The 15,093-nt window shown below is 42.1% G+C and overlaps 1 protein-coding gene across 1 annotated transcript in view; it reads right to left on the reverse strand.

Moving 5' to 3' along the window:
- FRMD4A (FERM domain containing 4A) overlaps positions 1 to 15,093 on the reverse strand; it is a 227,838-nt gene that overhangs the window by 105,074 nt on the left and 107,671 nt on the right. The window contains 3 exon segments of the mRNA XM_023762528.1: positions 50 to 133; positions 10,655 to 10,677; positions 11,690 to 11,746. Of these exon segments, the coding sequence (XP_023618296.1) occupies positions 50 to 133; positions 10,655 to 10,677; positions 11,690 to 11,746 (164 nt within the window).

Consider the following 15,093-nt stretch of genomic DNA (forward strand, 5'->3'; position numbering starts at 1 on the left):
CCAGAAGGGCTCGCTCCTGGAGAAGACCCCTGGGAGAGAAACGGCTTACCAGTAGGCCAGGGAAGGGTGCTCCTTCAGGGCTTGGGTGGGAAGTGCTGGCAGCTTCTTCAAGTCGCTCCTCACCACCTCATTGCTGCAAGACAGGGCGGAGACAGAGGGAATGCCAAGAAACTCACTCACCCTCCCTCGACCATGCACCAGGCCTCACGGTGAGACCTCGCATAGGTTCCCCTTTAATGAAAAGTGGTGGGAGGAAGGAGTGCTTTCCTTATATGTATTTACTTATTTACTTACTAACTTACTAGAGAGGAAAAGCACACTCAACATGCAGAGCCCAGAGCTCACACGTGGCTGTGGTTCCTTCTCAAACCTTGCACACAGACCGAGGCCCTGAGTAGCCCGAACCTGGGAGAAGGGTCACCAGTGTGCCTGCCTGGTTTGGGGCGCTGCCACGGGCTCCTGGGGCTCCGAGGAGAGGCCACCTGGTGGCTTTTCCCCAGAGAGTTACTCCTTCACTAACACACATGCCAATTTTCTTTGCTAGGATTGACTACACGTTGGAACCTGCTTTCTGGAAGATGACAAATAACTTAGAAATGGAAATTACTCTGGAAGTGTGAAGTAGACTATCTGGTATAGTCTACTATACCAGAGGAGGAGGTCAGGCCCCAGAAACTCTTTTTCCCACAGACTTGCGTGTTCTCAGGTACAGATGACACATTAACCGCTCCTTGTGTAACCAGCGCACTTCAAATGCTCGGTTCCCCTCTGGACAGATTTCTGGGTGTTTGCGCCCACTCTCTACCTCCAGAGGCAACTAGTGGTATCCACTGGGGGAGGTTCTGTTTAAAGGGTGTTTCCCTATACCGGCCCACCAAGGCCCCTCAGAGTCCATGACGCTCACCCTGTGGCATCCTGCCTTGGACCACAGTCTAGCAGATTCCATGCTGCTCACCCCAAACAAGGCAAACACTGGCCACAGGGACCTTGGGCAGTAACATCTAACAAGCGGTGAGCTAGCAGCTCAATAAGGAAATACGAAGGAAGGAACACTACAGTCATAGACAGGAGCTCCTGAGGCATATGGACAACACCACCTCCCCCCCTCCAATAGTCGGATGGCTAATTGGAGGACGTGTCCTCCCGAGTCCCCACCCAGCTGGGAATGCTGCCCACAGCAATGGAACAGCAGTTGCCCTTCCGATACCAAGTGGCACTGGGCAAAACCATTCCAATACTTTCAGTTCATGTATGTGGTGACAAAGAAACACATGTGTGGTGGGTGGTGACATTACAGCTGTTCCCAGAAAGGGCATTTTTCAGGTGGACTAAGAAACAGTGGTAGTGGGTGTTTGTAAATTCTGGCTTTGAACAACCACCCAGAAGGAAAAGTTGAACTTGTTATTGAGTCAATACATCCAAGTACTGGAACTATTTTCATCTAAGTGGGAAGGCAAGAATTTGTCAATTAATAACCAACAAGCTGGAGGCATTTCTGGAGCCCCTGCTATGTGGAAGGTATGGTCGGGGAACAAAAAAACTCCACAAAAAAACCCCCACAAAAAAACCCCAAAAACTCAGCTAAAAGGGGCTCATAATTTAGTGTGGGAGGCCAGAGGAAGGAATGACAAGGTAACTGACAATATGAGCAGTGTTTCATCATGTAGATTCAAACAAAATTTAAAAGTTCAGAAGAAAGAAGGAGCCCCCATGGACTCTGGTGTAGGAATAGGCTTTGGAGTAGGGTCTGCAAGGAGAAAAGGGGAGGTCTGTCCTGGATCTCCTCAATGGAACACAGCAGAGCATGGAGGCCATGTAATCTGAACCGAAGGGATCAATTAGAGTGGATAGTATATAAAAGGCAATGAAGCTAAATAAAAAGAAGATTAGGCACAAAATTTTGAGGTCCTGCACTGTCGGGCTGATAGAATTCAAATTGATCCAGTAGACAATGTCAGCCACTGGAGGTTTCAAACAGGTAAGCTCCGGGGTCAGGAAAATTCAATTCCCAAGCAGGGTTTGGAATCTTTATTCATATGCTGCTAAGGCATAGTTAGAGCAAATATTCAGTTCACCAAACACTTGAGAGCCCACAAGGATGAATTTCTGGATCTTCTCTCCCCTATTTAGCTATAATAGGGTCCCTGAGAAAGGGGAGTGGAGTCACTGATTCATCAGTGCCTAGCATGGCGCCTTAAATGTCTATCAAAAGGCACTTTTTAGGGATGAACTTTTTATTGGATGAAACTGTGAGAAAGGCAATGAAGCTGAAGTTTGAGCTTGGCTTTACTCACTCTCATCACGTCTACAGTTTATTTGGGGAAGGAAGGAGTTGAAGGAAGAAGGGATTGTCTTACCACCAAACACTAGTTTGTTGGCAAACAAATTTCCCTGATGACAGGCCCAGGTTTGACTTCCTCACTGGAGCTTGCAGTGGGCTCTCAAGCTTTCCCCCAGGGTGAGGTTACACAGACAAATACAGCAAGAAATCACTAAGGCATGAAGCCCGTCCAAATCCATTACGTTCTGGAAGGGATCCATGGCCCTTAAACCTTCCCCAAGGACATCGATGTAGAAATGTTCTATTTGCCTTTCTGCTGTCTGTAAACATCTGGAGTAACTGAGAGGTGGCCAGTCCTGTCAGGGAGCTGGCCAAACTCTGTGGCCGCAGTACAGAAAGCTGCCCCAGCGGAAGACTGGTCACTCTATCTCCAGAGACATGAGGAGCTAAATCCTAACAAATGTGCTGAAAGCTCCCAGCTTCCTCTCTCAGGGTCCCCCATCCAGCCACCTCCCCAGAGTTCAGTGCACCTGATAAATGCCAACTTATAAAACACCCTAAACAGTGATCACTTCTTAAAGAAAGGAAAAAGGGCTCTGAGACAGTCGTTTGCTAAACTGGGAATAAAACCAAAGTCTTCTTATTTTTAATATTAACCAGATTTTATCCCAAACATCTGGGTAGTTATTAATGCTGCCAGCAAAAATGTGGTCTCGGTGTCTTTGATAGAGGGGGTTGATGCTGCATCTTTTCTACTGCCTGCACTGCTCATAAAACACACAGAGTTCCCATGATCTACAGCAGATAACACTAAGATTTCTATCAATACATCAAATAGGAATTTACCACAAATAAGAGCAACAACAAATTTCACTGAGCCATCATAAAGTGAAGAAATAAAAAAGTTAAATTTGATAGGAGGATTGCAAAATCCACAATGTGTTTGTTTTCCTACAAAGGACGAGGAAATGCTGTTCAGAAGATTCCCTTCAGATCCAATGAGATTTCATAATTGGCAGGATAAACCTGGGGCACTGGGGATACACTCAGCGTGGAAGAATCCTCTCTGAAACGAGTGTTTGTGGATGTGTGCACCAGAACTGACACAATAAAGAGAGCAGGCGACCCTGAAAGTTATACCAGTGTGACACGAAGGACTAACCTGAAACTCAGAAACGGTAATATTGTGCTAGTGTCACACTAACGCCTTCATATTTTCTGTGCATATCATGAGGGTAAAGTTCTCCAGGGAGAGGTATTTCCTAAGTAAAAAAGAGTATTACAGTTCCTCGCTATCCACAGCTCCAAAATCTGCAAAGCGCTAAGAAACAAACAACCCCCTTGGTGGCAACCTAACCTGTCCCGCAGGATGACCCTTGACCTTCCTCTCTCCCATGTGGTGGTACATCTGTGCTGGTGCAGGAGCAGTAACGGGGGCAGCAGACAGTGCTGCCCAGCCCCTGCCGGGGGGGGGGGGGCGGGGGGGGGAGAGGGGGGGGCAGGGAAAAGCAAAATTGACTTTCCTGTCTAAATCCTCCGAATTTCTGAATTCAAAAACATTGGGATTCTAGTTTCAGAGATGCACTGTGGACCTGGATTGCTTATTCAATGGCACAATGGATGTAGAAAACGCTGAGACAGATTCCTAAGGTTAATAAAAAACAAACAGATTTTTTTCTTCCTTGATTTTTAAAAGCCACACGCAAGTATTTTCTCTCCTTTCCTTTCCCTATCTTCTTCTTTTGTGAACCTAGAAAAAGTTCAGATTTTAGCAAAAAAAAATGAGAACGCCTGCCTCTCTCCGGAGACATATTGTCTTTCAGGTGTATAGTGTGGGCTCCCGAAGCTGGTGGCTAGGGATGCTATCGGGACGCCTCTCCTGCCACTGTGTGACCATTTGCAGACAAAAGGAAGCAGCTGGGGCCCTGAGATTTTTCTAGCATAGGGAATTTTTCTAGATTATGGGCATGTTTTATGGATACATATGCCACACTAATTTACCAATCATAGAGGGCAAAAATTACAAACATATTGATGAACTATGAGCCTTTATTTCTGATGCTAATTACTAACTTATTTAAGGAAATATTTCCTCTTTGATCAGTAAGTTTGGTTTCTTAGGGTTTTGTGAATTTTTATGAAAAGTTTTTGAATTTCTAACATAGTTTTATACTTGTAAAATTCAAAACATGTTAAAAAATTTTATATATCTATAATTTAAGATAATAATTTTACTCAAATAGACAAGACGAAGCAACTAATTTTCTACAACTTCACCCTTCAGATTGTGAATCTTAACTCTGAAAAACTGTCATAGTATCATAGCCATCAAAATTTGATATTAAATTCTTAACAAGAAAGGCAATTTATCATAATAAAACATTTCCTCCTTATTTTATGCCTAAAATCCCATGGTATTTGAAGAATATTATCGTGCAAAAGACCCTATCTGAATACTTTTCTATACTTGAAAAATGTGAATTACACACTTGATAATCTCAGTAAAATAGACTTTTGTGCACAAAAGAAAACTTTCTGTCACAATTTGTAACTTTTCCACTGAACATTTTGTTTCAAATTTCCATCTATTCTGTTCCTTTCAAAAGGTCTGGCTGCCTTGACAGGGTCCAGCAGCTTCTCCCCCAAAGTCGTGAAGTCACTAGAAAACATCACACACCCTTTTCTTCTGTTTTTGGTAAAATAATGTATGAGAATTATATAAATTTAAACTCTTCCCACAAAAACTCTTCTTTGGGCTGATACATGTGTTTCAAGCTTAATTAATTTTTTTCTAGGAAGTTTACAATAGGGAAATTTGCAGGTTTGGTATTCAAGATATTATGAGGTTATGCAAGTTGTATTCCAAATGTTGATTACAAACACAAACTATTTTTCACTAATTACTGGTATCTAAAAGTCTCAGCAAATGAATCTATGTACTTAGTGTCAGCTGTTTTCTTTCAAGAGGCTACTTTAAAAACTGTAGGAAAATATACCCCAAATGATCAAATGGCCTACAGTAATGATTTAAAACCGAGCTTGCTTTGAGCTGTAGTAGTAAAACCACTTATGTAAAAGTGCAAAGTAATGACACCAGTAGACCCGGACTTATAGACGGTGATTTATAGACGGCTGCTTTAGATTAAGCAACTTTCTTTCATGCTGTCTGTTAGCTGGGCAAGAAAAGAATGTTGGCATCTTTTTTAAAGATAGCAATCTATACAAACGTTTATGTTACTAGAGTCTTTAGAAGAAAACTAGCTCTCTGCTTTTCCTGTTGCTCTTCTAAAATTCTTCCTTGAACCTTCGACTGCCTCAATGACATCATCTAGTTTGATATAAAAGGCCTACAAACCTGGAATTTTCAGATACCAGTAAACAAAGTTTCGTTCACATTAATTCACAAACACTCTTTAAAAAGGCAGAACACATTTCAAACAAAAATAAAAAAAAAATCAAGAGGGTGTCTTTTGGTCACAGAAATTTCATTTAACTTTCCAGATTACATGGTCCAATGGTTTACAGAAGATAAAATATTAAAAGGTCTGGTTTTGTCTTCTTGGGGAAGGGTTATATTTGCTTGTTTGCTTATAACTGCTATCCCAGAGTACCAAGAACATGCAGTATGTGAAAGAGAAAAGGGATTTTTCAGCACAAATAAATACTCCATCTCCTCTTCTGAAATGGAGGTTAAAGGCAATTTCCTTTGTTAATGAAGGACTGCTATTCATTTCTATTGACTGAGTAATGCATTGCTCTATTTCTAAAAGCATTTTCTTTCTTTTTAAGGAATAGCATTAGAAACCTGCAGGTGGACAGATCAGAGATACAGTAAGGTTTTTTTTTACTGACTACTGGTGCTGAGAAGCGACTTGGACGAGCATTTAACTTTGTACAGATGTCACATACACTGACCCCTAAGTACTCAATCACAATTTTCCTTCTTCTTCTCTGGTCACTGTGCTGACTTGGAATAGAGTCTGCAGATGTAGGCCCCTCCATTGCCTCTCGTGCACACGACAGGCCTGCTGCACAGGTAAGCAATCTTCACACGGAATTGCCTTACTATCAGCCTTTCTCAGGTGCTGTTTGCTTACAGGTCCTAATAAATCTTGTGCTGGTAGAACCCTGTCTTAATGATTAGCATCAGTACATCCGGTCCTCTGTAACAAAGGTATTTCCAGATCCCAGCAGATGGCCCAGAGTAACAGAGCTGTAGTGATCTGGTTTCAATAAATCTTGTTAACAAAAAATTCTACATAACAGATGTCTTTTACTAGTCCCTGTTAATGTATGGGTTTTTTATATATATATATCAAAGGCAGAGTGATTTGGGCATTTATTTGTGCTGTTCAGCATAAAGTATTTTTTAACCAATTCACCAATTTGGCAAAATGTTTAAAATGATATTTTTCCTTCTTTTTTGGTGGCACACTTTCAGAAGGGCTGACAGAAAGTAAAGCGAGGCGATTCTCAAAGTCAGGGTATAGAGATTGGCCACTAGGGTTTTCAGTTAAGGTCCCGTCAGGGAAAAAACAAAAACTTAAGTTCTTGTAACACGTCACTTAATACAGTGTAGCAATGGCTTCTATTAAATTAAATTAGAATGTAGGCATATAATTTGAATGTCCCGTTCAGTTTCTTAAATGAGGTGTTTCCTGCATTTACCTTTTTAAAGAGAATTTTCTACAATAACCTGAAGTTTAAAAATTTTCTAATAGGAAATGGCAGTGCTAAGCACTCAAACTACTTCAGAGTTTGTGCTGAATAAAGTATGTGTAAGTCATAAAAAATGTAGTTGACTAATGTTCAGCAGTGATTATCGAATGAGAACATTTTGTTTTTAAACTGTGTTGACCCTTCTCAACCTAATATTTGACTATAAAACTGCCATGGTTAACAGTTTTTAGGCGTCAATTGTTTTTAAACAGACATGCCAACTCTACTGATTTCCTGATGGTTGATGGACATTCACTTTACTAGATATACAACAGGAAATGAAATACAATGACTACATACTATGCTAAGGAAAATAATACAAGAGAGAAAATATTGTTTTTAGATAAGACTATTTCCTAAACTTTTAATGATATCCTATAAATTTGTCCACCATGTGTTAGAATGTATAACATATATTTCTTCCTATTGTGGGCAATTCTTCTTATCTATCTATACCTGAGTCATTTTCTTTCAGCAACACTGAACGCAAGAATTCATTGTGAAATTCAGTAGGATAAGGAAGTGAGCATTTCCCTTAACTGGACAGAAAAAGGGGTGCTATGTAAAAATGAGGCTTCTGGGGTCTGCTGAGCTCAGAGTCCAAAAGAAGAAACAGAAGAGCCTGTGGTTTCATGAGGAAGAGGGTTTTGATTCTGGGCTGTCTTTCTGCGGTTGTTTTCTGTGCAGGCGGCTCAGCACTTCTGACTTCTCCCTTTTATAAAATAACCCTCTTCCTCTGCTGCTTCAAGGCAACTGGTCCTGTGATTTGTAGATTTTTAGTACTCATTTTCCATAAATGCACTTTGTATATATTCATATATACAATATATGTAAGATGTAAACAGAATAATAGTGTCCTGAGCAAAGGTAGCTTTTTAGGAAATTATAGATCAGGACCCTCAGGCTACAAAAGAGTTACTTTGCCTTTTTGGTGCAACCATTAGTTCAAAAGGTTATTTGATCCTTTGGGTTCTAGAATATCTTAGAATTATGCCCTGGACCATCCTATCTAATAAAAGCCTAATATGCTAAGTGCCCGGTCGTCCAGTCGTCTGTTCAACCAATCCAAGTGTAATATGCTAATGATATGCTAAGGCCACTCAACCTCTCACAATGACATGCACTGACCACCAGGGGACAGACAGTCGACCGGTCAACCAGTCGCTATGACATGCACTGACCACCAGGGGGCAGATGCTCCAATTGGTAGGTTAGCTTGTTGCTGGGGCCCGGCCTATCAGGACTGAGCAAGATGGGCCGGGCATGCCCTGAGCCCTCCCACAGTACCTCAAAACCTCCAAACTCCAATACCAAATGAAGGGTGTAAAAGGGTAACAAAGGAAAATCACAACAAAGTGTAGTTTTTGTATCCTAAAAATGTTTCATTCAACAAATTCAGTGAATGGTGATTGGCCACCTACAGTGTTCAAGGTCTCCTAAGCCTATGTAATAAAGCGGTAATATGCAAACTGACCATCACTCCAACACACAAGATGGCCGCCCCCATGTGGACACAAGATGGCCAGCAGGGGAGGGCAGTTGGGGGTGACCAGGCCTGCAGAGGAGGGCAGTTAGGGGTGACCAGGCTGTCAGGGGAGGGCAGTTAGGGGCAATCAGGCCAGCAGGGGAGCAGTTAGGCATCGATCAGGCTGGCAGGAGAGTGGTTAGGGGGTGATCAGGCTGGCAGGGGAGTGGTTGGGAGCCAGCAGTCCTAGATTGTGAGAGGGATGTATAACTGCCCGTTTAGGCCTGATCCCACCAGATCGGGCAGTTGGACAGGCAGTCGGACATCCCTCAAGGGGTTCCAGATTGGAGAGGGTGCAGGATGGGCTGAGGAACACCCACTCCCCCTCCCCCATGTACGAATTTCATGCACCCGGGCCTCTAGTTAGACTGTAAAAAAGCCTCAGTTGAAAAAAAAACAAAAACATGGACTACCTCTGCCTTATGGCAAGACCTTGGAAAACCTAAATAAAAGGGGCTGGAGGTCTCCTTATGCAAATATTCAAACAGAGCTGAAGGGACTGCCTTTTTGAGTCAGAGGTCAGCACACCGTATCCCACTGGCCAGACCCAGTCCTCTGCTTTGTGAGCTAAGCGGGTTATAAGTTTAAATAATTGGGGAGGGGAATAAAAGAATAATACTTTGTAATACATGGAAATGTATAAGAAATTAACATTTTAAAGTCTATAAAGTAAGTTTTATTGGAACACTGCTGATTGTCTACAGCTGCTTTTGCACGTAGAGCGAGGGATGTTGAATAACTGCAACAGGACTGTATGGCCTGCAAACCCAAGATATTAACTGTCTAGCCCTTTACAGAAAACATTTGCCAATCCTTGTTTTAGGTTATCAAATACTTTTTTTGCTTTTGCTGAGATATTTGCATGAGAACATATACCTCATGTTGTGTTGGAAAGCTTTAGAAATGCACAGGAGAGGAAAGAGAAAGCAGCTAAGAGCCGAAGAACCAGTCAGCATGAACTTGACAAAGCTGGACCAGTACAGGCAGGCCACCAACTGAAGCAGTTAGTGCTGCATTTACAGATCAAATGCCCCAAAGCATGAGAAAAGTCAGAATCCTATGCCTCGATGCTCTGTCCTCTTGTACATGTGGTTTGGTCTTTCCGCCTCTAGACCTTGATTCCAAAGAGTTGGCTATCCCGGACTCCCCACGGGAGTTGGATACAACAGAATCCCAGGAATAAGGTCTGTCTCGGAGCAAACAGTCTCATGGTGGATGGCTACAACCACCTGCTCCGTGAAGGCTCCAGGAATGACCCTGACAGACTGGTGAGCGGGCGGTGCCTACGGAACGATGGCGGGACTGAACTGTGCTTCTCCAGGCGTATGAACGCAGCATGCAGGCTCCGCAATGGGAGGCTGTCTCTGTTGTCTCTAACATGACACATGAAGAAAGAAAAGTAAAAGGGGGGAGGGGTATTATGTTGTAACACTTTCAGGAACACAACCCCCCTGTGGGATAGCATTTTGTCCCGTGAGGGTCAGGAACTAAAACTGAGAGAGGAAAATAAAGATGTCAACTTCTGTATTAGGACTTCCAGGGTTATCTTCGGCCTTATTCACACCACAGTGGTGATTCACAGAGACACTCGGACAACTGGCAAACCTCAACTCCATGGCCATGCGTGACACAGGGTTCTCATTTCAGCCTTTTAGTAGCCTCTCGGTTTTTTATTTAGTACAGAATATCCTCACTATCATTATATTTTGTATGCCTGACGTGTCAGTTTCCTGCGAGCTGGATCTCATCATAAATATTTATTATTATAAAGTGTGTTCCTACAAAAGGAAGAATACTGTCTTTTCTTTTAATTTTTTTTTTTCAATTCTCACCCGAAGATATTTTTCCATTGATTTTTAGAGAGAGTGGGAGAGGGAAAGACAGAGAGAAATATCGATGTGAGAGAAACACATCAATTGGTTGCCTCCTGCACGAGCCTTGACCAGGGCCTGGGCCAGGGAGGAGCCTGCAACTGAAGTATGTACCCTTGACCAGAATCGAACCCAGGACCCTTCAGTCCACAGGCTGATGCTCTATCCACGGAGCCAAACCGGCTAGGGCAGAATACTTTCTTTTAATAGAGATGCAATGGAATGCATTTTTAAGCAAAAAAACTTTTGTAAACTTACCTAGAAAAATCTCCCTTCGCCTCCTGTGGAAGAAAAAAATTCAACAACTGTGAAACATTCCAACTCCATGTTAAATACTTTAAAATGCATTCTATAGTCACAACAACTCCTCTACTGAGTAAGTGCAGCTTATGCTGCCATGGTCCCATCTACAGAAATATAATTAAGAAGGGGCATGTGCATTTGCCACTGAAATATAAGAATCTAAACTAAACTTCAGAAAGTTATATACAAAGAATGTGACTAATAATGACAAACTACAAGTTTCCACTGCTGGGCCCTGCTCTTACTTTTTCTACTTTAACGAGTTTCAAACAGAGTGTGTGTCTGGGCAGCACTGTCTGTGTCTCTGTGCTACTCGTGGTTTTGTCGTGTAGTGTGGCTATGTTCTGAATGTACTAAAGACTTTCGGAGCCAGGGAGGGACCGTGGAACCTTTAGTGAATCTAGAATGCCTTGAACAAAGTACTTGTTCAATAAATCTTTGTGGAAGGGGTAAGCTGATGACATAATTTCTATTCATCCTGCAGTGTTGCTAATATCACCAATGTTGCTCATATTTGATACACCTCTTTTTCGCATAAAATAAAGTTATTTTCCTTGTCTTTCTAGAGAGCACTCGAAGTGACTGTCCTGGCAATTAATTCTTGCTGTTTACTTGGCTTTCTCCAGAGTCGGGGAGAACGCCAAGCTGAAGAAAATGGGGTCCCAGAATGATCTCTGTCCCTCAGGCTCAGGTTACACACGTGATTTTCCTTTGTAGAGATGCTGTCTTAACATTTTGAAATACCAGAGCTCTTATTTACTGCCTTCATGTAGTCCCATTGGTGGATGGCTACAACCACCTGCTCCGTGAAGGCTCCAGGAATGACCCTGACAGACTGGGAGGCACTTCAGCCACATACAGTGTCCCTAATAATTATTTTCCTGCTGTGGCTAAGCTACTGGAGGCCCCGAGCTGTGGAATGGCAGCTGGCTTTGCACTAAGTCTTACTCCTTTTCTTCTGGGTGTGGTCAGACGGGGAGGGCTACCTACCTGTAAAATGTAGGAGGCTAATTCAAACACTACCTCGCTGTCCACATCAATCAGCTCCTGCAAAGAAACAAATGACAAGGAAGGTGTGTTACTCAGTCAGCAACTTCTCCCTAAAGAAGTCGCCATCTCCCTAAAAGGAGCTTTTCCTGAAGGGCTCCCCAGAATCTCAAACACACATGAGCATCTCTGGGTCCTGAGACAACGCCTCTGAATTACTTGGCCCCAAGAGCTCCCGACATCCTTTGTACGGCTCTTGGCCAGAATGGACCCAGTGGTGCTGGGCCAGCACAGTTGTCTCTAAGGCAGTGATGGCGAACCTATGACACTCGTGTCAGAGGTGACACGCGAACTCATTGTTTTGGTTGATTTTTCTTTGTTAAATGGCATTTAAATATATAAAATAAATATCAAAAATATAAGTCTTTGTTTTACTATGGTTGCAAATATCAAAAAATTTCTATATGTGACACGGCACCAGAGTTAAGTTAGGGTTTTTCAAAATGCTGGCACGCCGAGCTCAAAAGGTTCGCCATCACTGCTCTAAGGCGTCATCTTTTAATCTTCAGGAGAAATTAAGGAGTGGGTCAGTCCCCAGCTTGTTACAAATCTGTTCATCTGATTAGTCAATGGAGTAAGGTTGCTTGATAATGAACTGCATTTTCTTTGTAAACTCTACTTCAAAACCAACAGTAAGACTTTATTGAAGGAAACTTTATACGGGATTGTGACTCTTTAAATTAAAATAAAAAAATAAGAATACAGTTCCTCGGTCACCACACTTATCTCCTGCACTCAGGAGTGTGAGGCAGCTGTGGGCTGCCACTGCAGCCAGTTCTATGGGTCAGCTCTTTCTGGAGTTCCAGTGTAAAAACGCTCTGGCCTACTCATCCTTTCCCCAAATATTTAAACATGATCTAGGGACATGGCCTTAAAAGGACATAAAACTTTTGAAATATATATATATATATTTTATTCTATTTAATATATATATTTTCAATGTGTATATAGTTCATATCTCCTTTCTAAACAGCTTTACCAAGGTATAATTGATACACACAACTAGCTGCGTGTGTTGAATATCTATAACTAGATTGAGTTTTGACAAATGCATACTCCTGTAAAAGTAATAAGCATATCTATCACCTCCAAAATTTTCCTTGAGTCCCTTTGGGTGTATGTGGGTGTTTTTTTTCTTCTCTTTTTTTGTGTGTGTAGTATAAACACCTAACATGACACCTACCTTCTTAAAAAATTAAAGCACACAACTCTGTATTGTTATATATAGGGTGTCCCCCCAAAATGTATACACACACTTTGAATAATTATAAAGGTAGTGTTTATTAAAATACATTTTATTTTCAAAATTGAGCTATGAACTGTTAAAGTGTGTATACATTTTTGGGGGGACACCCTGTAGTTCAGATCTTAAAGATGAAGAGAAATCTGGAGTCCATCAGCATTCTTCCTATATAATAAAGAGCTAATATGCAAATGGTCATCTCACCCTCGCACCCTCATGCCGGGGCCAGGGGACCTGAGGCCGGGCTGGGGGACCTGAGGCCACACCCCCCACCCTGTGGGGCTTGACGGGGGTGGGGCTGGCCAGGACTGGGTCTCGTGTGATTTTGAGGGGCGCACAGGTGGGTGGGGACATGACTCTGGGATCCACGGCACGCCCCAGACTCTGACAGGAGGGAGATTTTCATATACATTTTACTAATTTTCTTTCATCTCTGACACTTCTATTATAGAGAAAGAACAAATAGCAATATTAAAATATTTCCTCTAATTAATTCCCCTTTAATGTGCATGAATTTCGTGCATCAGGCCACTAGTGAAAGAATAATAGGAAAAGTAACCAACATGATACTTCTGTTGTCAAATTACTGTTATCTTTCTAACATCTCTAGATCCTGCAGTGAGTGACTGGAGCACAGAAAGTTAGAGTAAGGACAGACTTAGACACAGCTAGTCCAGCCCCTGCTTACACTGAGAACAGAAGTCCAAAAACTGTAAGGGACTTGCCCAAAGTCAGGAGGCCTTAGTGGCAGTGATGGGGCTGGAGACAACCCCAAACTTCTTGTCCAGTGTGTGACCTTCCTGAGGGTGTGCTCCCCTAAACCAATTAGGACACTGATTTAGCCAACATATTTTCAGAATCACAGCTGTCATTAATGGTAGCTAAAACAAGAGTTACTTTTCATTTGAATTATAAACTAAACTCCAATTCATGGAGTTTTCTAATTTTTTGTGTGTGGTCCAGAATGTGCCCCTGTGCAAAACAATGCACTAAAGCAAACCTGTATCTTTTGTGGGAAGGACATGGTTCTGCTTCCTTCAGACTTAGGAATTTCAAAGATGAGTAGTAATGTTTGCTACTGAAATGCCTTAGAAGTGTGGGCTAAGGGAACTAACAAGAGTAGATGGAAGAAAGGGGACAATAATTCTATACGCTTAAACGGCTGAAGGAGCTTTAAGGCTGCTGTCACTGACACAGACTGGCAGTGCTGGGATGTGGAGGAATGCCTGGAATCGAATTTCTGGGATTACCAGGTCCCATGAGAATGTAAATCACTTAACAGCATACAAATGATTTAACAGAAACACTGTCCCGGGTCTCCACAGTGGATGATTTCTACTCTATGTTCATTTCCATTCCCACCAACCAGCTTTCCAAAGTCGCTCAGGTGCACCTGCTAGTGTATTGGGATGTGTACTTTTCTGTCAAACATTTACACCTACACTGCAGCCAGGGGCCAATGGTGGGCTAATATTTAACACCCAAGGTGAGGCTTAACTAACGTGTAACTCAAAACCAACCAAGAACACAGCTTTAAGTTCATTATTTGATTCATTTGCTAAATGAGAATGTCTCCACTGTGGGGAGAAGCAGGGTGCGAAAGACAGACAGAGGTCTTTTTTATTTGATTTGTATTTACACAGTCTATTGTACAGTTCCCAGAGAAACTTCTGGACACTAATCTATTGGTGAACATTAACTATAATGTACTATTATTCAGAGTAAAGCTACTGAAAATGCACAATTAAATGTCTGACCTGATTTACACAAGTTCATTCTCATCATATTGGTCCTCAGGGTAAGTGGGAACTAGTAAATCTAAGTGGGTGAGTTTTCACCTTCTCTGACCTTAACCATCTTCAGTGAAGATAGGAAACACAGCAAGCATCACAATGTGGCCAGGTAGAGGAAAAAGGATTAACAAAGGGAGTGGCCCAGACATCCCACACATTTGCAAAATCTGATGGAAAAGAGAGCTGCATTATGACTTATCACTTCTACTTATCATTTCTACTTAATTTTGAATGCTTTCAAGAATCATCTAGTCCAGTGGTCGGCAAACTCATTAGTCAACAGAGCCAAATATCAACAGTACAACGACTGA

Source organism: Myotis lucifugus, unplaced genomic scaffold (assembly GCF_000147115.1).
Source record: "Myotis lucifugus unplaced genomic scaffold, Myoluc2.0 scaffold_249, whole genome shotgun sequence".
Taxonomy (NCBI): domain Eukaryota; kingdom Metazoa; phylum Chordata; class Mammalia; order Chiroptera; family Vespertilionidae; genus Myotis; species Myotis lucifugus.